Source organism: Schistocerca cancellata, chromosome 6 (genome assembly GCF_023864275.1).
Source record: "Schistocerca cancellata isolate TAMUIC-IGC-003103 chromosome 6, iqSchCanc2.1, whole genome shotgun sequence".
Lineage (NCBI taxonomy): Eukaryota > Metazoa > Arthropoda > Insecta > Orthoptera > Acrididae > Schistocerca > Schistocerca cancellata.
Window position 1 is genome coordinate 41,569,869 of NC_064631.1, and position 25,635 is coordinate 41,595,503.

Here is a 25,635-nt window from a genome sequence, read left to right on the forward strand (position 1 = left end):
AGGACAAGTGGCTCAGCCTTGAGCAACTGAGTTTGGGTTTTGTGCCTTTTTCTACGTTGGTTTTGCATAGATTTGCATTAACACACTGCTGTGACATTTTTTCAAATGGGATTCTATCTGTCGTGATGATTCTTTGCTGCTCATAAGCAAAAGTCATCATTTGCTTAAGCTTTGATTGATGCATCGAAACTTTTTGGACGTGGACAATCTGAAACTCTCCACTCGTTGTAATGTGATTTCAACTCCGGTCAAAGTCTATAATCCACATTTCGTCAGTAGCGATAATACCTCACAAGAACCCTTGAATTTCACGGTCGAATCGTTGCCTGTGCAAGGTTGCAATGTCCAGGCGTTTCTGCTTCTCTTCAGCAGTCCAATATTGTGCAATGCATCTTGCACAAAATTTTCTCCTCTTCAAATAATTTGTCAGAATACGGAATACTGATGCTGGGAGAATTCCTGTGGCTTCATAGTGTTCCTCACAAGTCGCACTATCATTTTATTCTAGCGTAACTGTACTACAGTGTGCTGTAAACTCACCACAAACTTAACTTAATGCACTGTGCATTGCTGTTGGGTTTTTGCCGCGTAAAGTTTCTATCTTGTTTTCTGGTCTTCAGGCACCTCAGAGCCCTGTAGGGTCCATTTCTACCTCTTCCAATTTTATGTCAGTGTGTAAAGCAAAAAAACAAAAGCACGTAATTCTATTTCAGGTTCGCAACTACATCTGACTTAATTTACATTGTTGTTGCTTCAAACAATCCTCAGTAATACCAACCTGCGCATTATTTATGAAACGTCCCTCGTATTTTCTCCTTGGTCGTTAACAGTTTGTAACTTTCATAGAGGCGTCAATGCCGAATTTTGAGTGAAAGCTGCATTTCTCTTGTTGCCGTATTAAAATTCGCTTCTTGTGCCAAAACGCAGCGGAGTTTACACGCTGTCACCTCATTAAGATGTAGTGCAGACGTAAGAGTAATCTGAAACAGTGGTATATTAAGTTTATTAAGTGAGGAACTGAGGAAAAGTAAAGTCAATAGCTTATAAAAAGCACATCCTCGGCACAAAGGTACGCGTGTAATGTCTTAACTTATGTTGTTCCAAAACTCAGAGCATTTCTCGTTTCACGTTTGGTGAACGGTCCATTTTAGCACGGGTAATGTATCACGGAGCAAATACCGTCCGCACTGACGGAATGTTACGTGATACCACGAACTTATACGTTTGTGACTATTGCAGCGCCATCTGTCTCAAAGCGAAAAAAGTGGTCCAACTAAAACATTCATATTTCTTTACGTACTACATGAATATGTAATAAAAATGGGGGTTCCTATTTTTAAAAAAATGCAGTTGATATCCGTTTGACCTATGGCAGCGCCATCTAGTGGGCCAAGCATAGCGCCATCTGGTTTCCCCCTTCAAGCTAGACCAGTTTCGTTCTTTGTAGGTTTTTCGTTTGACGCTTATTTCATGAGATATGTGGCCCGGTCATGATCAATGGACCACCCTGTATATTTACGATGTTCGTGAGCCTTCATGTCAGTTGCTGAAAGTTTTTTTTTTAATTTCCTACCATACAAGCACATTAAATAAAAGATTTCTCATTCAGGCGTCACGCTAATAGGACAGAACGTCGCCTCTAGCCTTGATGAAGGAATCGGTTTGACGAAGAAGAGAGCGCACAGCTTTTTTCAGGCATACAACATCCAGCTTCCCTACGAATTGATAATATCCTGTAGAGCTACCAAATACCGGGTATGTTAATTGCTACGTTTTACTTACTGCCCCATACAATCAACGGCATTCTCTATTGGCTTAAGATCGGATGATTTAGTGGCCCTGTCGAGGTGCAGTAGGGGTATCAGTGTTCGCCAAACCAGAAACGTTCGCGCCCAATCCTGTGAAAACGACTGTTGTCGTCTCGGAAGACGGGAGTGTCCACATGTTCAAGGTAACCTGAATGTGTGTACCCAAATCAAGGTACGAAAAAAAAGGCACAAAATACCACCAAACCACCTATGGTCTGAAGTACACAGTCCACACACCGTCCTTCAAGCGCCTCATTGGGTCACTGAGCAAAAGATACAAAATCGAGTCTCATCGACCACACTATAACCGTCCAGTCAGCTAATGTGCAGTTACTGTATTGTTTGACCCAGTGATGTATTTACAGTTTTTGGAGGGGGGTGGGATATAGCTCAAACTAAAAATTTATTTCATTGATACATACTAATTTAATGTTCAAAATTATAAAAATAAACTGTGTCTCTGGTTTATATAATAATAATAATAATAATAATAATTAGAACTTTAATGACATTACAAAACGATTTATTGAGGTTATGAATGCCATCGTGAAATCACTTTTATAACGTTATAGAGTTTGAATAATTTTAATAAAACATAATTTAGTTGCTAAGAGAATTTTATGTACCTATTCTATAAATTGCCTGTTTTTACAGCCTAGGCCCGTGTTAATTTACTTTGAAGTACATAAAATCTGCTTTCGTGTGGTACTTTAATACACATAAATAGAGTAAATGATTAAACCATTTACTATAAGTTTGAAGTACAGAAGTATGACTGCAGTCTCTTTTGATTTGCCATATCACTTATCACATTTTGGACATCAATCCTTTCTCCTCGATGAACTGTGGCCATGGCGAGCCCTTTCAGACGTGCCTCGCTAGTTGTGTCCCTTAAGTACGTCTTCTCTAAAGGGCGGAGAAACTGCACTCATTCGTGGCCGTTGTCACTGGTAGAGTTATCGAAAGGTGCAGAAACCGAAAGACATTAGGACAGATCCGACGGTCGCAGATAGACAAGGCTCCCATTGCGTTTTGGGGCAACTGTTCCAGTCGACTTAAGCATTGATGAAGGAGATTCATCAACTAAGTCCTTGTCTTTGTTAAATCGACGAGTAACTAATCTGAAGCATAAAATGAATGTTGTTTCGTAACTTCATCAATGACACCTATCTCTTCAGCTTTTCGTGGTAGAAGACAATTAAACCTGTTTTAAAACGCACAATGTGTCAAGAACCGATGCTCTAGTGAACTAATGAAGGCATCCAGAGGGGAGCATAGACACTTAGTAGTGACCCTCAACATCATCCCCGGTATCCCCAATTGCACGACGTAGCTGGTGAGTAGAAATTGGCGGTTGCTTGATTTAAACTCTATTGGTTGAAGCTAATTACTTGACTTCCAAGAGAAACCGGTTCAAAGTATCGTCAATATTGACTCCCGTTGCCAGCAGTTCCCTTTTGAGATCACTGGTAATGCTGACTAAATCTGCAAAATCTATATCTTGACGCTGAAGTTACAGCAGATGGACTCAACCAGCGCAAACAGTTCAGAAAGTATAATCGAGCAGACGATAAAAACTCGCTTGGTGATGGCTGCTAGCGCGGGATTACCCGAGCGGTCTGAGGCGCTGCAGTCATGGACTGTGCTGCTGATCCCGGCGGAGGTTCGAGTCTCCGTCGGGCATGGGTGTGTGTGTTTGTCCTTAGGATAATTTAAGTAGTGTATAAGCTCAGGGACTGATGACCTTAGCAGTTAAGTACCATAAGATTTCACACACATTTGAACATTTTTTTGATGGCTGCTAACATGGCGTCGTTGGACGTGGGCTTGTTGTCAAATTCTTGAATATTCCCCAGAACAGAAACAACACAACCATATACAGGGTGTTCAAAAAAGTGTCGAATACTTTGAGAGGTGGCAGTCCTCATCGGAACAAGAAAAAGAAGCCCAATAAACATGGGTCTGGAAATGTATACCTTCTGAGATAAGTCCAATAAACATGGATCCTGAAATGCGTAATTTCTGCGGTAAACACGTGTTTCCAGGAGGTGTTCAACGTGGCGTCCATTCGTGACAATGCACTCCTCTACCCTCTGGCGTAAGAAATGACGCACTCTTTGGAGACGCGATCCTGTAGTGTCCGCACATCGTTGATTGGCGTCGTGTAGACCAATTCGTTCGCGTGTCCCCATAAGCATACGTCCAGAGGATTGAGGTCTGAGGAAGGAGCAGGCCAAGGTGTGGGGCCCCTACGGCCAGTCCAGCAGTCCTCAAATATCTGCCTCAGATATTCGCGGACATTGTGATGAAAGTGTGCTGGTGTGCCATCATGCATCAACCACATTTGTATTCTTCAGGCTTTCCCGGCGATCTAATGACATCTTGGGTTGTCGGGTGTTCTGCCGGATATCAGCGTCGTACTTGCACGATATTTCGGTCACGTAGCTCGTGGCCTTCATCAGGTGCGACCTGAGACTGCTCCTCGAGTGGACCTGGTCCAGTATTTATGCCTATGGCCTTCCCCCTCCACCAACGGCTGCAGGCGCTTCCTCTGTGGTCCGCGCCCATTCCCTGCGACCTGCTGGAGCGTTGCTGCTCCGTTTTCCGTCCGCTGCGGTTCTAGGTGTTCCCTCTGCGGTCCGCGCCCACCAAACCCGCTCCTGGGGGTTTCGTCTACGGTTTGGGGTACCAAGCGTTCCCCCTGCGGTCCTCGCCCGCTCACCACTACCTGTTGGAGCGTTGCCGCTCCGTTTTTCGTCCGCTGCGGCTCTGGATGTTCCCTCTGTGGTCCGCGCCCACCAGTCCCACTTCTGGGTGTTCCATCTTTACTCTGGTGCGCCTGGCAGTCCGTCAGGGGCTCGTTTTCCATCTCCATGTCTCTGGTTCTTCTGTTTGTGTAGTGTTGCAGCTGGCCCCGTTGCTCCTTTAACAATTCCAGAGCCGGATCCCAGGCTCTGCTTAGCTGGTACCCTGTGTCACGGTTCATAAGATCGTCAGCCATTTTAATTTCTATCGATTCTCTTATAACACTGTCCCAAAATCTGGGTGTTTGTGCTAAAATCTTGGTATCCTCATACTTCATGGCATGATCTAGTTCTAGATAGTGTTCAGCAATGGCTGACTTAGTCACCTGTCTTAATCTAGTGTGCCTCTGATGTTCTTTGCACCTGATCTCCACAGTTCTTGTCGTCTGGCCAATGTAGGACATGCCACATTGACAAGGTATATTGTATTCGTTATTGCAATGGCACAGCCTCCAGCAAGGTAGGCCATACATCAATGAGAAAGTCCAGGTAATACGCTCCAGTTAATTTTGTGATCTCACGTGTAGCCCTATTAATCTATCGACAACTAGGCCTGCCCATACATTGTTTGAGAATCAGTGTTGATGCCATCTTTCCTGAATTGCTTAGGCATTCATACATGCTGGTTACGGAAATTCAGAATACCATCTCTTGTGAATCCTACCTCATCGATAAATAAAATCGTGGATGTGAACAATGGATCTGAGGCGCACTTCTGCAACAGCCATTGACAGAACTGCTGTCTGCCATGATGATCCTACGACCTTAGGGCCTGAACGAGCTGTAGATAATACTGGTATAGATATTGTTCATGAAATAACCTACAGATAAGGAAGTGAGACACGCCTTCTGGTGCTGCTAATCGTCGCACGGTGCTCCCATGGGTTTCTTCCACCAAACGTAGCACACGTTCCTCCATGTGAGGAGTGTGGACTATGCGGGGCCTTACACTGTCAGTCTTCCCAGGTGGAAGGCCACCTGTGTCCCTCAGACGCTGGAAAAGCCTGCCGAACAGCTTACCAGAGGTCACTCTGCACTGTAGATATTTTTCAGCGTAGTGTGCACGGGCTCGCAGGCTACGTCCACTTGCTAAACCATTGCAGAATATCATATCCGCCATTTCACTTGTCGAGTAGTAGGCTTCCGTTGTAGCATATGGCGGAAGAGGAAAAATGTAAAGGTACTACACCATTTGTACGTATAAATAGCGCAATAACAGTAAACACATAAGTTAATCCGCGTTTGTAAGAAGGTAAAACACTATGATACGTACCCATGAAAGTACTGTACAATAAGGCACACAAACACGACGAAAACTAACGCAATCCATAGCACGACTCGAACCACACAACTGACTGCAGACCACCTAATGTTAGGTAGGATACTGTAAGACATCATAATACCCTGCCGACACATTTAACGGAGAGCCACTGGAACGGCTGTGCTAATATCACAATCAACCGCCGCATAGTCTTCCCTATAAACACGTGTTTATCTCGGGAGGTTTAATGGACTTATTTTTCTTGTTTTGACGAGTTTTACAACCTCTCAAAGTATTCTACAGTTTTCTTTAACACACTTTATTTCCTTCAAGTCTTGTGCGCTGCGAAGACGCTCTCTCCATCTAGTGAGTGTGTGATACGTCTCAAACTCTACGTCTACATCTACATCCATACTCCGCAAGCCACCTGTCGGTGTGTGGCGGAGGGTACCTTCAGTACCTCTATCGGTTCTCCCTTCTATTCCAGTCTCGTATTGTTCGTGGAAAGAAGGATTGTCGGTATGCCTCTGTGTGGGCTCTAATCTCTCTCATTTTATCCTCATGGTCTCTTCGCGAGATATACGTAGGAGGGAGCAATATACTGCTTGACTCTTCGGTGAAGGTATGTTCTCGAAACTTTGACAAAAGCCCGTACCGAGCTACTGAGCGTCTCTCCTGCAGAGTCTTCCACTGGAGTTTATCTATCATCTCCGTAACGCTTTCGCGATTACTAAATGATCCTGTAACGAAGCGCGCTGCTCTCCGTTGGATCTTCTCTATGTCTTGTATCAACCCTATCTGGTACGGATCCCATACTGCTGAGCAGTATTCAAGCAGTGGGCGAACAAGCGTACTGTAACCTACTTCCTTTGTTTTCGGATTGCATTTCCTTAGGATTCTTCCAACGAATCTCAGTCTGGCATCTGCTTTACCGACAATCAACATTATATGATCATTCCATTTTAAATCACTCCTAATGCGTACTCCCAGATAATTTATGGTATTAACTGCTTCCAGTTGCTGACCTGCTATTTTGTAGCTAAATGATAAAGGATCTATCTTTCTGTGTATTCGCAGCACATTACACTTGTCTACATTGAGATTCAGTTGCCATTCCCTGCACCATGCGTCAATTCGCTGCAGATCCTCCTGCATTTCAGTACAATTTTCCATTGTTACAACCTCTCGATACACCACAGCATCATCTGCAAAAAGCCTCAGTGAACTTCCGATGTCATCCACCAGGTCATTTATGTATATTGTGAATAGCAACGTTCCTATGACACTCCCCTGCGGCACACCTGAAATTACTCTTACTTCGGAAGACTTCTCTCCATTGAGAATAACATGCTGCGTCCTGTTATCTAGGAACTCCTCAATCCAATCACACAATTGGTCTGATAGTCCATATGCTCTTACTTTGTTCATTAAACGACTGTGGGGAACTGTATCGAACGCCTTGCGGAAGTCAAGAAACACGGCATCTACCTGTGAACCCGTGTCTATGGCCCTCTGAGTCTCGTGGACGAATAGCGCGAGCTGGGTTTCACATGACCGTCATTTTCGAAACCCATGCTGATTCCTACAGAGTAGATTTCTAGTCTCGAGAAAAGTCATTATACTCGAACACAATACGTGTTCCAAAATTCTACAACTGATCGACGTTAGAGATATAGGTCTATAGTTCTGCACATCTGTTCGACGTCCCTTCTTGAAAACGGGGATGACCTGTGCCCTTTTCCAATCCGTTGGAACGCTACGCTCTTCTAGAGACCTACGGTACACCGCTGCAAGAAGGGGGGCAAGTTCCTTCGCGTACTCTGTGTAAAATTGAACTGGTATCCCATCAGGTCCAGAGGCCTTTCCTCTTTTGAGCGATTTTAATTGTTTCTCTATCCCTCTGTCGTCTATTTCGATATCTACCATTTTGTCATCTGTGCGACAATCTAGAGAAGGAACTACAGTGCAATCTTCCTCTGTGAAACAACTTTGGAAAAAGACATTTAGTATTTCGGCCTTTAGTCTGTCATCCTCTGTTTCAGTACCATTTTGGTCACAGAGTGTCTGGACATTTTGTTTTGATCCATCTACCGCTTTGACATAAGACCAAAATTTCTTAGGATTTTCTGCCAAGTCAGTACATAGAACTTTACTTTCGAATTCATTGAACGCCTCTCGCATAGCTCTTTTCACACTACATTTCGCTTCGCGTAATTTTTGTTTGTCTGCAAGGCTTTGGCTATGTTTATGTTTGCTGTGAAGTTCCCTTTGCTTCCGCAGCAGTTTTCTAACTCGGTTGTTGAACCACGGTGGCTCTTTTCCATCTCTTACGATCTTGCTTGGCACATACTCATCTAACGCATATTGTACGATGGTTTTGAACTTTGTCCACTGATCCTCAACACTATCAGTACTTGAGACAAAACTTTTGTGTTGAGCCAACAGGTACTCCTGCTTCGAACGTCAGTTAATGATTCAAGGGCATCATATAATATTTGTCTACGCTTTGGTGGCCCAAAGGAATAACGTACTATTTCCAGTGTTCCTAGTGAATTGATGACATTTGTAATGTTGCATGTGTTGGTGACTAAACAAATTGAACTTATGAGATGCACACTGAGAATATACAGCTGAAGTGTAGTCCTGTTGTATGAGTACATGAGCCCTAGGGGCTTTTGCCGACGTGGACGCAGCACCGTCATAGCCCTGTCCTCGTAAAAATGACACATCGAGAGCAAATTTTACCAAGTTTTCAATTATAGATCGGGTTAATCCTTTGCCAGTTGCATGAAACATTGGCACAAATTGCAGAAAATTTTCAGGAATCTTGAGATGCGGGGAAATATAACTTTCACAAGGAGAGAGTTGCTCCATTCCAGCAATGCCATCAGTCTCAGAACCGTAGCACCTTTGGTGCCATTAATGCGCCTGAACAATCCTTCCCAGAAGTTGGTTGTTGATGCAAATGATGATCTGATTTTGGACTGGAGCACTAATCTATTTATCGTGTTTACCAATTCCTTCCAAGTTTGCTCGTATGCTTTCATCACCTTTCGTTCGATGTTCTAGAATATGGCCAAAGTTACCCATGTTCTTGTCGTCTTGTTTCTCAACTTCAATAGGGCTGAAATATTCCTTGTCCCATTAACGTAATCTCCTGACGTCAACAGAAAATCACCGCCTAGATGATAAAGACTACGCGTTCTGTAGCTTTTCTCCACCTCCCCCACCAAGCCTTGGTCCAGTTTTACACTACTGGCCATTAAAATTGCTACACAACGAAGATGACGTGCTACAGACGCGAAATTTAACCGACAGGAAGAAGATGCTGTGATATGCAAATTGTAAGTAGGCTGTTTAGGTTTTCTTATTGGTAACGCCACGTAGCGCTCTGTATGAAAATCACTGGCTGTGCTGTGAGCAGTCTGTGGCTAGTTTGCATTGTTGGCTGCCATTGTAGTGTTGGGCTGTTGGCTGTTAACAGCGCGTAGCGTTGCGCAGTTGGAGGTGAGCCGCCAGCAGTGGTGGACGTGGGGAGAGAAATGGCGGTGTTTTGAAATTTGTAAGACTGGATGTCATGAACTGCTATATATATTATGACTATTAAGGTAAATACATTGTTTGTTCTCTATTAAAATGTTTCATTTGCTAACTATGCCTATCAGTAGTTAGTGCCTTCCGTAGTTTGAATCTTTTATTTAGCTGGCAGTAGTGGCGCTCGCTGTATTGCAGTAGTTCGAGTAACGAAGATTTTTGAGAGCTAAGTGATTTGTGAAAGGTATAGGTTAATGTTAGTCAGGGCCATTCTTTGTAGCGATTACTGAAAGTCAAATTGCGTTGCGCCAAAAGTATTGTGTGTCACTGTAGTGAATGTTTGAGTACGTTCAGTTTTGCTCAGCTGTTTGAAAAGCAAATAAGGTAAGAGTTTTATCAGCACAGTAATTCATAAATTTTTCTAAGGTGACGTTTCATATGTCGACCCTTAGCCGAGGATACCTCACTGGAATCTTCTGATTTTTTCTTGTAGTTTGTGTAATTAGTGTAGGTTTTTGTGTATTGCAAGCGCGTAATTGTAGAGAGAACCTCCTTTGTAGTTGCAGTCTTTCATTGTTGTACAGTAAAACAGTTGTGGCATGCATGTAGATTTGCACCAAGTATTTCACAGCTGCGTTTGCAATTAACGAGATATTATTTTCAGTGCTAAATTAATGTGTTCTCTTATTCTTGCTCTTCAAATTGTGCTTTTCCGTGTTATCGTGTGAAATATTGTGACAATAATGGCGTGTGAAAAACGTAACACTAGGCTCCAAAGTAAACTGAGAAATAATAGTGACGACGAGCAAAGCTTATCTGCGCCGACGAGTAAAGAATTAACTAATGTTCAAAGTAGTAATTTGGTAATTGTGCATAGGGAAATGGAGCGGACTGCAAATAATGGTGTAGGCAGTGAAACAATTAGTGAACAGGGAAGCATTATCGATCGATCGGTCGGCAACAGCTCGCCTCAGGAATCCGAAATGACAGGACACAATCTTGCAAATGCTGTAGATTCAGGTTTTGCGTCCTCACCGTTTTCTCAAATAAGTCAAGACACATTTTCTGCTTGTCAAAATGTGAATGTTGCCGGTGCAAATTCACTGCCGAAAAGCACTGAGGAACATGTTTCAGACACCAGTGAATTGTTATTACAATTAGTACAACAAATGGGACAAACACAGCAAAAGCTTCAAAGTTAGACACAATGGAACAAAATCTTCGAAAGTTAGACACAATGGAACAAAATCAGAGACAAACACAGCAAAAGCTTCAAAAGTTAGACACCACACTTGAACAAACACGTGAAGAGTTAACTACTGAGTTACATAACATTGAATCGAAATGTCAAAAAGTCTGTAATGACGTAAAACACAAATTTGTGAGCATTTTCAACCTATTTTTTCGCGGCATGAAAATGCATTACAGAATCACGAAGCAGCCATAAAAGAACTGCTAACTATTGTTCATGAAAATCATGAGACCTTGCAAGCTAAAATTGACTCAGTTGCATCTACCAATTCGGTTACGCAACTTGCAAAAACTTAGGAAAACTTAAAGGACACAGTAGATACTCTGAAAATTGGTTCAGAAAGACACATGGAGGAAATTAGTTCATTATCAGAGAAAGTAGTTGAACTTTCGGATCAGCTAAATAATTTATCTACGAAGGTAGATGATAATCTGAATGACACAAAACCGATAGTCTTTAATGACACAGAAGAGTTCGAACAAATTAGGAAATTCAAACAAAATCAGAATCAAATTAATACGTAACACCAAAGAGAAATCCGGGAAGTACAAGATCAGCTGATACAGGTAACACAAGAATTACGTATTTCAGAGGACACTCGCGCCCCAATACAGGAAGAGGGACATAGAAATACGGAACAGCCACTAAATAATAACACAGCGCATTTCGCAAATTATGAAACAAATTGGCAAGGTGCAAATTTTGAAATGGAACCGCCGAAACGACGTAACAATGACCGATATGTGACTCGCCGACATGATGATTTTGACTATAAGCTGTTCATTACTACACGTAAATTTAAAACATTTAAGAATTCTGGCAACGACATTCATCCACAAGCGTGGCTCCATCAATTCTCTCATTGTTTTCCTCCCAACTGGTCATTAGAGCACAGATTAGAATTTATGTGTGGCTATTTAGAGAATGAACCAGCTGTAAGAATGCGATCGGTCATTCACGATTGTCACAGTGAAGGAGAATTTTACCATGACTTCCTCTCAGTATATTGGTCTCAAACTACACAAGACCGAGTAAAAAATAGCATCATAATGATGAAACATTTCGAACAATCTGAATTTTCCAGTCTTGTGAAATATTTTGAAGACATGTTGCACAAGAATCAGTACCTGTCAAACCCATACAGCCCCCCAGAACTCATCCGCATTTGTTTAATCAAATTACCTGAACATTTACGACATATTATTTTGGCAGGACGTTGCAAAGACGACATTGAAGCTTTTCAGGGACTCTTACAAGAATTAGAAATTGACACAGGCAGTCGCGGGATGCAAAAACAGGAGCACAACAATTACACGTCACATGCGTCACGATTCCGTGATGACAGAAATAATAACACGACACAACAAGGCTATTCTTACAACGTAAATCGTGACCAAAACAGACATTACCCGTACGACAACCACTGGCAGAGTAATAGTTGCAGAGAAAGATCGCATTTCCATAGTAATGAATATGACAGAGACAATCATAGAAACAGACAATATGGCAACCAGAACAATTATTATCAAGGGAGACAGAATAATTTCAGACGCAACGGTCCACCATGCAGTTACGATTCCGGGAGAATTTCTCCACCACATGATCGACAAAAGAGAAACTATGTAAACTACCGACAAAACGACAGACTTGAATTTCATCAGAACTGGCGGGACTCAAACAGAGCAGGGCCCTCTCGACAAGGTGAATTTGTAGAAGTTAGGTCGCCTAATCCTAATAACGACGCACGGCAACAAAGAGACAGGCAATGACTCGCACCGCAGGCAGCCACGTGCGCCGGCTGGCTCAGAGAAAAATAACATAGACGCTAACCTTGAGAAAAATTCCAGTATTCTTTACCGACGTATACCATATGATAATTGTGTTGAAGTTGAAACGCTGCATACTAGGAAGAGTAAAGGTTTACACCACATTTCACATGTAAAACCGTTTATTGAAAGATAATCTGTTCTTCAACTTAGTCTTTGCCATAAAACTTTTCACCTCACGCTACTAGTACAATTTGTCGCACTGAGAAACTGTTAACATGCAACAATGTTTTAAAGTTAACTATCCTGTCAAGAACCAAGAGAACTTATTTAAACAGAAATTACGAATGCATTGTTATAGTGAACAGACGACACAGTGTTATTGTGTGTGTACATTCTTGCTTGTTAATTCCATGATTACATAACGACTATAAGGCTTACATACTTAGAACATATACTGCTAATGAGATTTTAATGCAACATTTTGGTTTACTTGAAAATACATTCTGGATTTAAAGTAGTTTCAGTGAGATACCAGATGAGACAGTGGTTAGTTTGTGTGACAGCTATACGATTTTATCACGACACTACTAATGAGTGACAATTTACAATGTTGCTTTTGTGGTGTTTCTGTTTTATATCTGCACAGTTTTTCTGAATTATTCTGGAAAGTAAAACATGTTTTAGTAGTAACTTTTGTGGTATAGCTACAATGAGACAGCCTTTTCCGTAGCACAACAATACGTTACAGCACAGTACTTTCTTCATCACGGCAATAAGCGTAATAACTAAGATATCTATATGCAAAGCATTTCACTTTTATTTATCATGAGGTAAGTACATTGACTTCTGTAGAACTTAGCTTTTGGAGGACGATAACTACGACACTTCCACAGAGGTTATCTTACAACAAGACGCACAGTTTAGCGCTACAGTACACGTATTTGAGTGATTAATTTTGTACTTAAAACATTTATTTTTAAAGATATTTGAAGTATAATGATACAAAGGTTTTCTGTGATACATTTCATTCCATTGCTGTAATCTGTAACACCTGAGGGTATTATTACATTAATCCTCAGGGAGGTACACGCCTCCTTTGTGTACCATGTGTTTGGTAAGCACAAGGAGCCCTAGCTAATATGGTATTTGCTTACGCAACTTTACACATCGGTACCATATTCCTCTAACACAGAATTACACAGCTATCTGATTATTTAACAGAGAAACAAACCTTTTTTTACTACATCAGTGACACATGTTTACACAATTACACAGTTGGATAACTGCACACTTATGAAACTGTATTTTGTCTGTACTTTGTGAACTGTTCATATTTTTTCGGAACCATTGTGATAATATGAGAGCGCTGAATGATGTATTTGGTATGTGTTTATGATTTCAAAGTACGTTTGAGGTAGATGACACTATTGAAATGAGCAGAGAATTTTTTTTAGGTTTTGAAATTATTGCAGACGGCTATGACGTTTTTGAGGTTTGACTGAGGTGTTATGATGTTATTATTACGAAGACGATATGTATTATGCTGTTGAGGTATGTTTATGATCAATAAGCTGCCACTACCGTATATGAGGAATTTGATTATGCTACGTATTTCTTATGATGAAATATTGAAGAAGTGTCAACGAATATGTATAAGTGTAATAAGGTAAGGAATAATGAGTAGTTGTTATGGACTCTGACTTGTGAAAAAGGATGTTGGAAACCAAGAATCGTACTTTAAGAGTTATGAAATGTGTGTAAATGCGTGAATGTATCACAATGCTGACGAATATTTTTTGGACACTGTTTCTTTTTTATACCGATTTTGGCCATCTAGGGACCGCGTTAAACAATTATTTTTCAATGTAAATTTCTCCTAGTACGCTCCTCCTCTTTTCTCTTCTGCCAATATGTCTTCATCCTCTCTCTGTGCTGCTCCCTTCGGTCTTCTGTCCACACTGTTCGTCCAGTTCTTCTCTTCTTCACTTCAAATCCTTCAAAATGTTGAATTTTGTCTCTCATTAAGTCTCTGTTGGTTATATCATCTTCTCCTATGCCCATCTCCTCTAAGTCTGCTTCGACTTCTTTGAACCAGGTAATTTGGGTTCTGGGGTTCTTGTCAAAAACCATGAATATTTTCTTTGTCAGCCTTTCATCATTCATTCTTTTCAAATGGGCGTAAAAGCTTACTCTTCTCTTCCTCATAGTATCTCCCACTTTCTCAATTTTGTCATACACTTCTCTATTACTTCTAAGCTTCCAAGTCCCATTCTCAAACCTCAGTCCAAGTACTCTTCTAATGATTTTTCGCTCCTTTTTTGTTATAGCTTCCATTTCCTTGTTAGTGTTCATTGCTAAACATTCAGATGCATACAGACACTCTGGCTTAATCACAGTGTTGAAGTGCCTTATTTTTGCGTTAATTGATACTGACTTCTTGTTGTACACGTTCTTTGTTAGCTGGAATGCCATTTCCATTTTTCTTGTTCTTGTTTTATTTCCTTCTTTATCTAAAGCATTGGGCTGGATGATTTCCCCTAAATATTTGAAATTAGAAACCTTCTTTATCTGCCCATACTTTGTAATCATATTGTTCGGTGCCTCTTTTACATTGGTCAGGTACTCTGTCTTTTCAAAGGAGATTTTCAGTCCTGCTTTTTCTGCTGTTTCATTCAGAATATTGATCTGTTTGACTGCTTCTTCCAAACTTCCTGCCAGAATCGCTAAGTCATCAGCAATAGCGAGGCAATCTACTTCTAATCCATCCTTTATTCTTCCTAATCTGATTTTTTGTATTCCTTCTTCAGTCGTTTTCTTCCTCCTCTCTCTAATAACTTTTTCTAACACACAGTTGAATAGGGTAGGTGACAACCCATCTCCTTGTCTTAATCCTGTTCTGATTTTGAATGGTCTGGATACCTCACCACGGAACTTTACTTTTGCATATGTATCCGTAAGTGTTTCTTTGTCGATTGCGACTGTTTTCTTGTCTGCTCCAAACAACCTAAGGATGTTAACCAAGGTTGTTCTGTCAACGGAGTCGTACGCCTTCTTGAAGTCAACAAACGTGATAAAGATGTCTTTTCCTCTTAATCGTCTATATTTAATAATTAACTTCAAGTTTAAAATTTGCTCCACACAAGATCTTCCCTTCCTAAAGCCTGCTTGGTATTCACCAATTTCTTGATCAAGTTGTTTCTCCAATCTGTTTTGTAGGGCCTTAGATAGAATTTTATACGTTACCAGAAGTAAAGATATCCCTCTGTAGTTATTTGCATCGGTTTTATCCCCTTTCTTGAAGATGGGGTGGATTAATGCATTTTTCCATTCTTCCGGTATACGTTCCGTTCTCCAAATCTCATTGATTATTCCCAGTAGTTTTTCTTGAGTTGTATTATCCACACTTTTACACATTTCTGCAATTATCATGTCTTCCCCTGGTGCTTTATTGTTCTTAAGGTTTTTAATGATTTCTCTGATTTATATGAGGCATGGGGGTTCAGAATTATTGTTTACTGTGTTTGGGGTGTTGGCTGGTAATTTTTCAATAGGCTCCTGACAGTTGAGGAGTTGTTCAAAATATTTTGCTAATATTTCACAATTTTCTTCATTATTCATTGCCAGTTTTCCACTGGTATCTTTAAAACACAGATTTGGTGCTACATATTTTTGTAGTTTCTGTCTGAATGTGCTGTAATAGGATCTGTTATTGTTTCTCTTAAAATCTTTATCCATTTGTATAAGTTGGTTCTTTTCAAATAGTCTTTTTACTGATCTAATGAGTTTTGCTGTAGAAGATCTTTGCTGTTTGAACTCCAGGTAGTCCTTATCACTTTTGGTTGAGTGCCATTTCTTCCATGCCTTCATCCTTTGTTCTACTGCTTCCTCACATATCTCATCCACCATTCGTGTTTCTTTCTCTTTTTCATTTTTGCGACTTCTTGAGCAGATCTTATCATTCCTTCTTTTATATCTTCCCATTGGACACTATTATATTTATAGGATTTTGTTTCTACACATTTGCAACGCAAATTCTCGACCAGTGAAATTTTTTATATGAGACTGTCACTGTAGTGCAAACTGGTGTCATAAATATTTCCGTAAGAAAGTTAAGTGACCACCTTCACGTAATGCGTCATGGGCACCCAGCTGTGCGACAGTCGCCTGGAAAAAAGCCATTAGTGTGTGCTTTTCAGAAGTACAGGTGGAGAAAAAAGGAGGCCATTATCCTCGCTATTGACATTTCTTTGTTGAAAGCATCGCAAATACGACACGCTCAAACTTGAAAACATATGATTACACTGTGGAGCTCTTAATTTATGATATTTACTAAAATGCCTAATGAAATGATGAGAATCATTTTATGTCTATTGTCTTTCTAGTTGAGAAATTGCTCATTTTGTTTAATATCTGCTGTCCAGCTGTGTTGCAGCATTGGTTTTATAAAATAAACTGAAATGCATCTGCTAATGTGAACACTTTCTGTCAACAGATCTATTAAATAATTATTTTATGACCCACATTCTTCGAAAAAGGAGCTCTTGGAATGGAAAGAACAATAAGAAGGGACTAGTAACAGTAACTGCATACATAATTTTCTTCACAAGTACATGGTAATATTTTTTTTACAATAAGTTGTTGTGGTGCACCACTTTAATTACATAGACACTAAGATGTGACATAGGTATTAAACATGGCCATTTTTACTGTAAAACTTTTTCTGTTTGAGCTTTGTCATGTTTAGATATAAGTTATTGCATTTGCTGCTGCTGTTTGCCAGGAATAGTGATACTAAATTTCACTTTGTATTACTCTGTTAAGCTAGTTTTACTACTGATTTATTTTTCTTGTTGCTGCACATTGGCTCATATTAGTTGTAATGTTGCATTGCTTAGTAATTGAGATTTACTGCAGCTTGCTTTGACAATTTCCATTTTTTTTTCATTGCTGTTTGTATTAATTGTTTTGTGCTGCTGCATTGCCTTGTCCTTTAGTTTCGCATCTGAGCTCAGTAGATTTAAGTTAGCTTAAGAGGGGGTAGACTATATAAGAAACTAACTATGATGGATTGGAAGAAATGCATTGAGAAGCTATAAGAAAATGGTTTGGCCAAAAAAGTAGTGTACAGTGGAGAAAAACTATTTTCGAAAGAGGATGTGAACAGAATACAGAAAGCATGCTTGGACAGGACTTTTTTTTTTTTTTTTTTTTTTTTTTTTTTTTTTTTTTTTTTTTTTTTGGCTGGAGCAAATGTCGAAATAAGAGGAACGATCTATGGAATGAAGTTTTGGGTTGGACTGCAGACCAAATGTTACACTGAAAGCAAACCCTGTCCTGTACTTTTGTGTTATTACGTTATGTCAATTTGTGTTTTTCCTGTCTTTATGAGTTTAGCTAATAAGATTTACGTTGTAGAATTTTTCTGATAATATGTTATTTACTTTGTAAAGATGTTTAGACATTATTTATCTGTTCTGTTTTGTTGCTCATGTGTGAAGTTGATGTTTCAAAAGTTATTCTGATCTTTTATGTAGGTACTTATAATTCCTGTAACACTGATGTATATGTTATTTTGATTCTTTTGTAAAGCCTTTGTTACTACAAATGTTATCTGAATTATTATGTTTTTAATGATGTTTTATGTATCTTTGTAATTGTATTCTCATGTTATAAAATTGTAATTGACACCAGTTCATCAAATTAAATAACTTGTAAGTTACATTTCACTGCACACGTTTCTGTTGGTCATAGTATATGGACAATATGTGAGAAGTTGGGACTGTTAGTGCTTGCACATGTGTTAATAATTCAGCAAGGGACTGGATAACAACATTGCTGGTTCGAAGGACATTTCAAAAAAAATTTTTGTGAGTGCACAAGTGGTTGTTCATGGACTTGCTATATTATCTGAAAGACTCTTCAATGGTGATTGTGCACTTGCACAGTCAAATAGATGGCTGCTGGCCATCTCTACAAGGACTACAGTGGGTCTGCATCTTTGATGACCCACCAATACCATTATTTCTACAAGGACTACAGTGGGTCTGCACCTCTGGTGGCCCTCCAATACCACAATCTTTACCAGGACTACAGTGGGTCTACTCTGTGATGACCTACCTACCAATATTCTTCAAAACTTCGAGGAAGGACAACACCACTTCTTCAAGACTGCATGGAAATCCATTACTTCTCTGTGCATTCTCTTTTACTGCTCAGACTTTGAGGAAAAAAAACACTGCAATTTTACTGTGGACTGTGAGAAAATTTTAGCTTTGACCAACATTGCATCAATAAGTGTGTGCATTTGATCTCTTTGTTATTGTAATTTTGAAAAATTTTATCAAATCATTATTGGCCACTGCCCAAAACAATTTGTAAAATTTTTTGTGGGGAGCATGGGGGCTATGTAAGTAGGCTGTTTAGGTTTTCTTATTGGTAACGCCACGTAGCGCTCTGTATGAAAATCACTGGCTGTGCTGTGAGCTGTCTGTGGCTAGTTTGCATTGTTGGCTGTCATTGTAGTGTTGGGCTGTTGGCTGTTAACAGCGGGTAGCGTTGCGCAGTTGGAGGTGAGCCGCCAGCAGTGGTGGACGTGGGGAGAGAAAGGGCGGAGTTTTGAAATTTGTAAGACTGCATGTCATGAACTGCTATATATATTATGACTATTAAGGTAAATACATTGTTTGTTCTCTATTAAAATCTTTCATTTGCTAACTATGCCTATCAGTAGTTAGTGCCTTCCATAGTTTGAATCTTTTATTTAGCTGGCAGTAGTGGCGCTCGCTGTATTTCAGTAGTTCGAGTAACGAAGATTTTTGTGAGTTAAGTGATTTGTGAAAGGTATAGGTTAATGTTAGTCAGGGCCATTCTTTGTAGCGATTACTGAAAGTCAGATTGCGTTGCGCTAAAAGTATTGTGTGTCACTGTAGTGAATGTTTGAGTACGTTCAGTTTTGCTCAGCTGTTTGAAAAGCAAATAAGGTAAGAGTTTTATTAGCACAGTAATTCATAAATTTTTCTAAGGGGACGTTTCAAAATGATTAGCATTCACACAAGGTTGGCGCCGGTGGCGACACCTACAAGTGCTGACATGAAGAAACTTTCCAACTGATTTCTCATACACAAACAGCAGTTGACCGGCGTTGCCTGGTGAAACGTTGATGCCTCGTGTAAGGAGGAGAAATGCGTACCATCACGTTTACGACTTTGATAAAGGTCGGATTGTAGCCTATCGCGATTGTGGTTTATCGTATCGCGACATTGCTGCTCGCGTTGGTCAAGATCCAATGACCGTTAGCAGAATATGGAATCGGTAGGTTCAGGAGGGTAATACGGAACGCCGTGCTGGATCCGAACGGCCTCGTATCACTAGCAGTCGAGACGACAGGCACCTTATCCGCATGGCTGTAACGGATCGTGCAGCCACGTCTCGATTCCTGAGTCAACAGATGGGGACGTTTACAAGACAACAACCATCTGCACGAACACTTCGACGACGTTTGCAGCAGCATGGACTATCAGCTCGGAGACCATCGCTGCGGTTACCCTTGACGCTGCATCACAGACAGGAGCGCCTGCGACGGTGTACTCAACGACGAACCTGGGTGCACGAATGGCAAAACGTCATTTATTCGGATGAATCCAGGTTCTGTTTACAGCAGCATGATGGTCGCATCCGTGTTTGGCGACATCGCGGTGAACGCACATTGGAAGCGTGTATTCGTCATCGCCATACTGGCATATCACCCGGCCTTAGGGTATGGGGTGCCATTGGTTACACGTCTCGGTCAGTTCTTGTTCGCATTGACACCAGATGTGTTACGACCCGTGGCTCTACCCTTCATTCGATCCTTGCGAAACCCTACACAGCAGGATAATGCACGACCCCATGTTGCAAGTGCTGTACGGGCCTTTCTGGATACAGAAAATGTTCGACTGCTGCCCTGGCTAGCACATTCTCCATATCTCTCACCAACTGAAAACGTCTGGTCAATGGTGGCCGAGCAACTGGCTCGTCACAATACGCCAGTCACTACTCTTGATGAACTGTTGAAGCTACATGGGCAGCTGTACCTGTACACGCCATCCAAACTTTGATTGAATCAATGCCCAGGCTTATCAAGGCAGTTATTACGGCCAGAGGTGGTTGTTCTGGGTACTGATTTCTCAGGATCTATGCATCCAAATTGCGTGAAAATGTAATCACATGCCGGCCGCGGTGGTCTAGCGGTTCTGGCGCTGCAGTCCGGAACCGCGGGACTGCTACGGCCGCAGGCTCGAATCCTGCCTCGGGCATGGGTGTGTGTGATGTCCTTAGGTTAGTTAGGTTTAAGTAGTTCTAGGTTCTAGGGGACTTATGACCTAAGATGTTGAGTCCCATAGTGCTCAGAGCCATTTGAACCATTTTTTTTTTTTTTTTGTAATCACATGTCAGTTCTAGTATAATATATTTCTACAATCAATACCCGTTTGTCATCTGCATTTCTTCTTGGTGTAGCAATTTTAATGGCCGGTAATGTATATTTTTTGTCTTGTTCATCATCATGTGAAGAAGACTGTCGCCATCGATTATATTGGCCTCATGGTTAAGTGTTGATCGTATTGATGTTTAAATATTTGAGAGCATGGCCGGCCGCTGTGACCGAACGGTTCTAGGCGCTTCAGTCTGGAACCGTGCGACCGCTACGATCACAGGTTCGAATCCTGCCTCGGGCATGGATGTGTGTGATGTCCTTAGGTTAGTTAGGTTTAAGTAGTTCTAAGTTCTAGGGGACTGATGACCTCAGCTGTTGAGTCCCGCCGGCCGGAGTGGCCGTGCGGTTCTAGGCGCTACAGTCTGGAACCGCGTGACCGCTACGGTCGCAGGTTCGAATCCTGCCTCGGGCATGGATGTGTGTGATGTCCTTAGGTTAGTTAGGTTTAAGTGGTTCTAAGTTCTAGGGGACTGATGACCACAGCAATGCTCAGAGTCATTTGAACCATTTTGTTGAGTCCCATAAGTGCTCAGAGGCATTTGAACCTTCTTTTTTTTTTTTTTTTTTTTTTTTTTTTTTCGAGAGCATGCCTCCACTTCCAGAACTTGGAGGTTGCCAGGGCTCCAACATTTCGATGATTACCTTTACCCGAACTTGTCTTGTTAGTGAAAACCGCACAGCAATTGCAGAAAGCGCTCTTTGAAAGAGTTCACCAACCAGAAATATGTCTCCATCCAACTTAGGTTGAACCTACGATATTGGGCACTCTGCAAAGTGAGGAGAAGTTTGTAAGCCACATCGGGCACAAAAAGGTTTTGAAAATGATGTAACTTCACGTGGTCATCAATGTTTTCGTTATTTGGTAGTAAGCAGTCACTTACAGTACGGTGGGGGATTGTCAGAGCTAGATGTGTCAATGAAAGACGTTAATTTGGTTCAGGACCCGACAAAGGTGGTTTTGAATTAGCAATAATGGTTCGATTGTTTGAGAAAAGCAGCAGCGGCAACTGTTGGGGATCATCCATTTTTCCGGTCTGAGAGGACACAGTTTCTTGTTTTGGAGAAGTAGTCGAAAATGGTTCCATTTTTGGTTTTGTGATGTATTTTCTTAGCTCTCAAAATCAAGATTTTATTATACTAGCTTCAATAACACTGGCTTTCGTAACAATGTCGTATGAACAATTTAACAAACGGTAACGCAGATAATCGTTAGGAAACGAACTAGATCATCTCCTGGTCAGCGCATGCTGCGACAGTGTGGCCATCACCTCTGTAATGTGGCAATGTTTCCGTGTTCACTAACGTTCATTTACGGGTACTGTAATGTGCTGAGACTGAGCTCCTAAAACTCTACATTTAATTCAGCATTGATGGTAAACTGATGCATATTACTAAAAGAAAGCAGAAAACATGTAATGTTACTATGTAATGGAGCATGTTATTTAAATAAATAAGCTTTAATACTAAAAGACACTATTTACTCTTAAACAATCACAATGAACAGTCACGTCAGTTATCTGAGAGTTTTCGCGGATTCTATAGGAAGCAGTATGCCGATGGCAGTTTATAGCAGCATACAACCCACTTCTTGACATACTGAAGCAAAGATGATTTTAGCTCTTGTTTTCTGCCCATAGTATTACGATATTGTGTGCAGGTCTGTAAGAAAAACATGTGCATAATTTCACATTGCTGGGGAGTGGGGGGGGGGGGGGGAAGGGGGGAGGCCATAAGCCCGAAAGCAGCACCCCCCCCTTCCCCCTTCCACAAATACGGCAGTGCCGGTTTGACCCATTGTAGGTATGCAGCTTTATGTACAACTGTGATGGCCTTTTGCGACGCACCCAAATTCAAATACCCACTTCGTAATCTTCGCTCGTAAACTGGTTCATTCGGACCAGCATTCACTGACAGAAATTCCTGTCGGGTTTGGACCCGATTGACGAGGAGTGACGCTCATTTTACTTTTTACGCCAACTTGTAGGGCTGTGTGTGATGCAACACTGCGTATACACCTTGAATAGTCTGATACATCAGGAAATGGGGCAGTTTCATTCAAGGTGTGATAATGGACACGTTCAAATACGACAGCTGCTCTCTGCCGATCTATTTCGCTCTTCACGTCTATCTATCTTACTGTGCTGATTGCATACAACTTACTGGTAGACACACGCCACTTCACACGACCACCTGCTACCAGTTCTACAGCATCCACACTGCTTCATAGCGACGAGTGAGCTCTTTTAAGGACGGTGACTACAGCATATCTGGTAACCGTATGAACAACATTTTGAGTCCGGAATGAAATTTCCACTCTGCAGCAGAGTGTGCACTGATATGAAACTTGCAGGCAGATTAAAACTGTCTGTCGCACCAAGACTCGAAGTCGGAACCCTTGCCTTTTGTGGGCAAGTGCACTGGAAGGTAGGAGAAGTTTGGAAGGCAACAGATTAGGTACTTGCGGAAATAAAGCTGTGAGGATGGGTCGTGAGTCGTGCTTGAGTAACTCAGCTAGTAGAGCACTTGCCCGCGAAAGGCGAGTTTCGGTCTCGCACACAGTTTTAATCTGCCAATAAGTTCCAGCAGTATGGGTAATCTAGTGGTGAGAGGTTGAGATTTGATTTATTAATTTACAATATGCCGACATTTCTTTTCATGCCCATCACAAAGAAGCAAGGGACTACCATTGGAAGTGATTACCGACCAAGTACAGTTACGTGTATGTTATGTCATCTCTTCACTCACATTGTCAACTATCTTTGATACAGACACAAAGGTATTAAACACTTTAGCTGCCGATGGGCACTGATTTATATCACTGGGGCAAGTTGAAAATTTGTGCCGGGCTTGGATTCGAACCCAGGTCTCCCACTTACTAGGCAGATGTGCTGACCGCTACGCCATCGAGGCAGACTGGTCACCACACTCGTGCAGACTACCCTACCATACCTCGTGTAATCCAAATTCTCAACTTATATCACCGATCACATGTCCGAAAGAATAGACACCATGTACATATAATTAAGGGGAAGATGGCGAATAATCCCTTTAGTGCAGATGCACACCAAGCTCGAAGTCTTACGGGAGTCGGCGAGATGCCGTTATTAATGAGGCTAATCAGCAGGTGCACTACATCAATAGTGTGTGGGATAAGATGAGAATTTGGGTCTGACGGGAGACATCCTAAAATAGTCCAAGCAGTTATGGTGACACTATGTCCAGACGCCATAGTGTGCAATCAAAACGCCTGGCTAGTAAGCAGGAGACTCGGGTTCGAATCCCTGTATGGCATAAATTATCAACTTGCCCATTTATGTAAATCAATGCCCAGGGGCAGCTAATGTCTTTAATTCCTTTGTGGTTTGATTCACAACGGGTGCAGGTTCAAAATGGTGTTCTTTGGCGTATGTACAAAAGAAGAGGCACCACATATACATGGCGGACCATTTTAATCCATAATGGGGAATAACTCGGGATGGAGGTGAGATACAGCAACCTGTTTCAGATAAAAGCTGTTGGTGGCAAAGTGGGTCGCGCATTGCTACTAGCGGTCGTGACCTTGAACGTGATTTTCAAGATGATTTGGAAGTTAAAGTGATTTTAAAAAAGAGCGGTAAGTTATCCACGGTCATGGTTAGTTCACTGAAGGTCAAATAAACAAGTTTTTAGTTTTAATAGGCATTACTTTAGAACAGATGAGGGACACAGCAAAATGCAGTGTTAAAAAAAACTGTAAGGGGCATCCCGAGGAACGAGAGGCGCGGGGACTCATTCAACGACCTCCAAATCAATAGTCTACGTTTTACTTACGTTTGTTCTGTTTCGCAAGTGCCACAATAGCATTTATAAACTGTAATGTATTTATTTTGCCAATAAAAACTTTAATTCAAACTTAAAGTTCAAATCTCTGTCTTCTCTTTCGAAATCCGACGTCACAAACAGGAGTTTCCCTGAAAAAAAAAAAAAAAAAAAAAACCTCAACCTTCGAATGTCCTTCGGTAATTACCTTTAAAACCGTAGTTATTCATAATGGTATGTGACCCTTTATCAGCCTTCCGATCTGCATATAACATTGTATTTTGCTGTATCCCTCCTCTATTCCGGCTTAATCCCTACTAGAAATAAAAACGATTTGGCTATTTGACCATGACTGAACCTTGCCATGACCTCGAATAATGTAACATTTTATACGTAAAATTTGCCGCTCATTTTAAATCTTAAATTAAATATTTGGGTTCCCATTTTAAAATAATCGCTTTAACCTCCAAATCACAATGAAAATCACGTCCAAGGTCGTGGCCATTAGTAGCAACGCATGACGCTCTTTGTCACTCACAACTTTTATGTAAAGCATTTTGTTGCATCTCCATCCCGATTTATTTATTACTAGAGATTAAAGTGGTCCGCCCTGAATAACTCTGACATACTCGTACAGCCGAGGCAGCTAATTTGCTGTGTTGGAGAGGAACTCACAGTGCCGGGTGGTCTGCGTCCCCCGGAGCCCTGCGCAGGCCCAGCACAGCCTCGGCGATGACTTCCGCGGCGAAGTCGCTGGCCAGGCGGTGCGCGTCGGCGACGGTGGCGCCGCTGCGGGAAGAGCTGGAAGCGAGCCGCCGGCCGAGGCGCTCCGCCGCCGGCTGCAGCGTCTGCACAACATGGTTCACGCCTGGCCTCAGGACAGCACGCACGCGACGCAGCTCATAACATGACTCTTATCTTAATGATATGAATATT

The 25,635-nt window shown here is 41.4% G+C and overlaps 1 protein-coding gene across 1 annotated transcript in view; it reads right to left on the minus strand.

The window, feature by feature from the left end:
• LOC126088134 (probable cytochrome P450 6a13) overlaps positions 1-25,635 on the minus strand; it is a 208,499-nt gene that overhangs the window by 58,304 nt on the left and 124,560 nt on the right. The window contains exon 4 of the mRNA XM_049906251.1: positions 25,375-25,547. Coding sequence (XP_049762208.1) covers positions 25,375-25,547 — 173 coding nt within the window. The remainder of the gene's footprint in view (positions 1-25,374; positions 25,548-25,635) is intronic.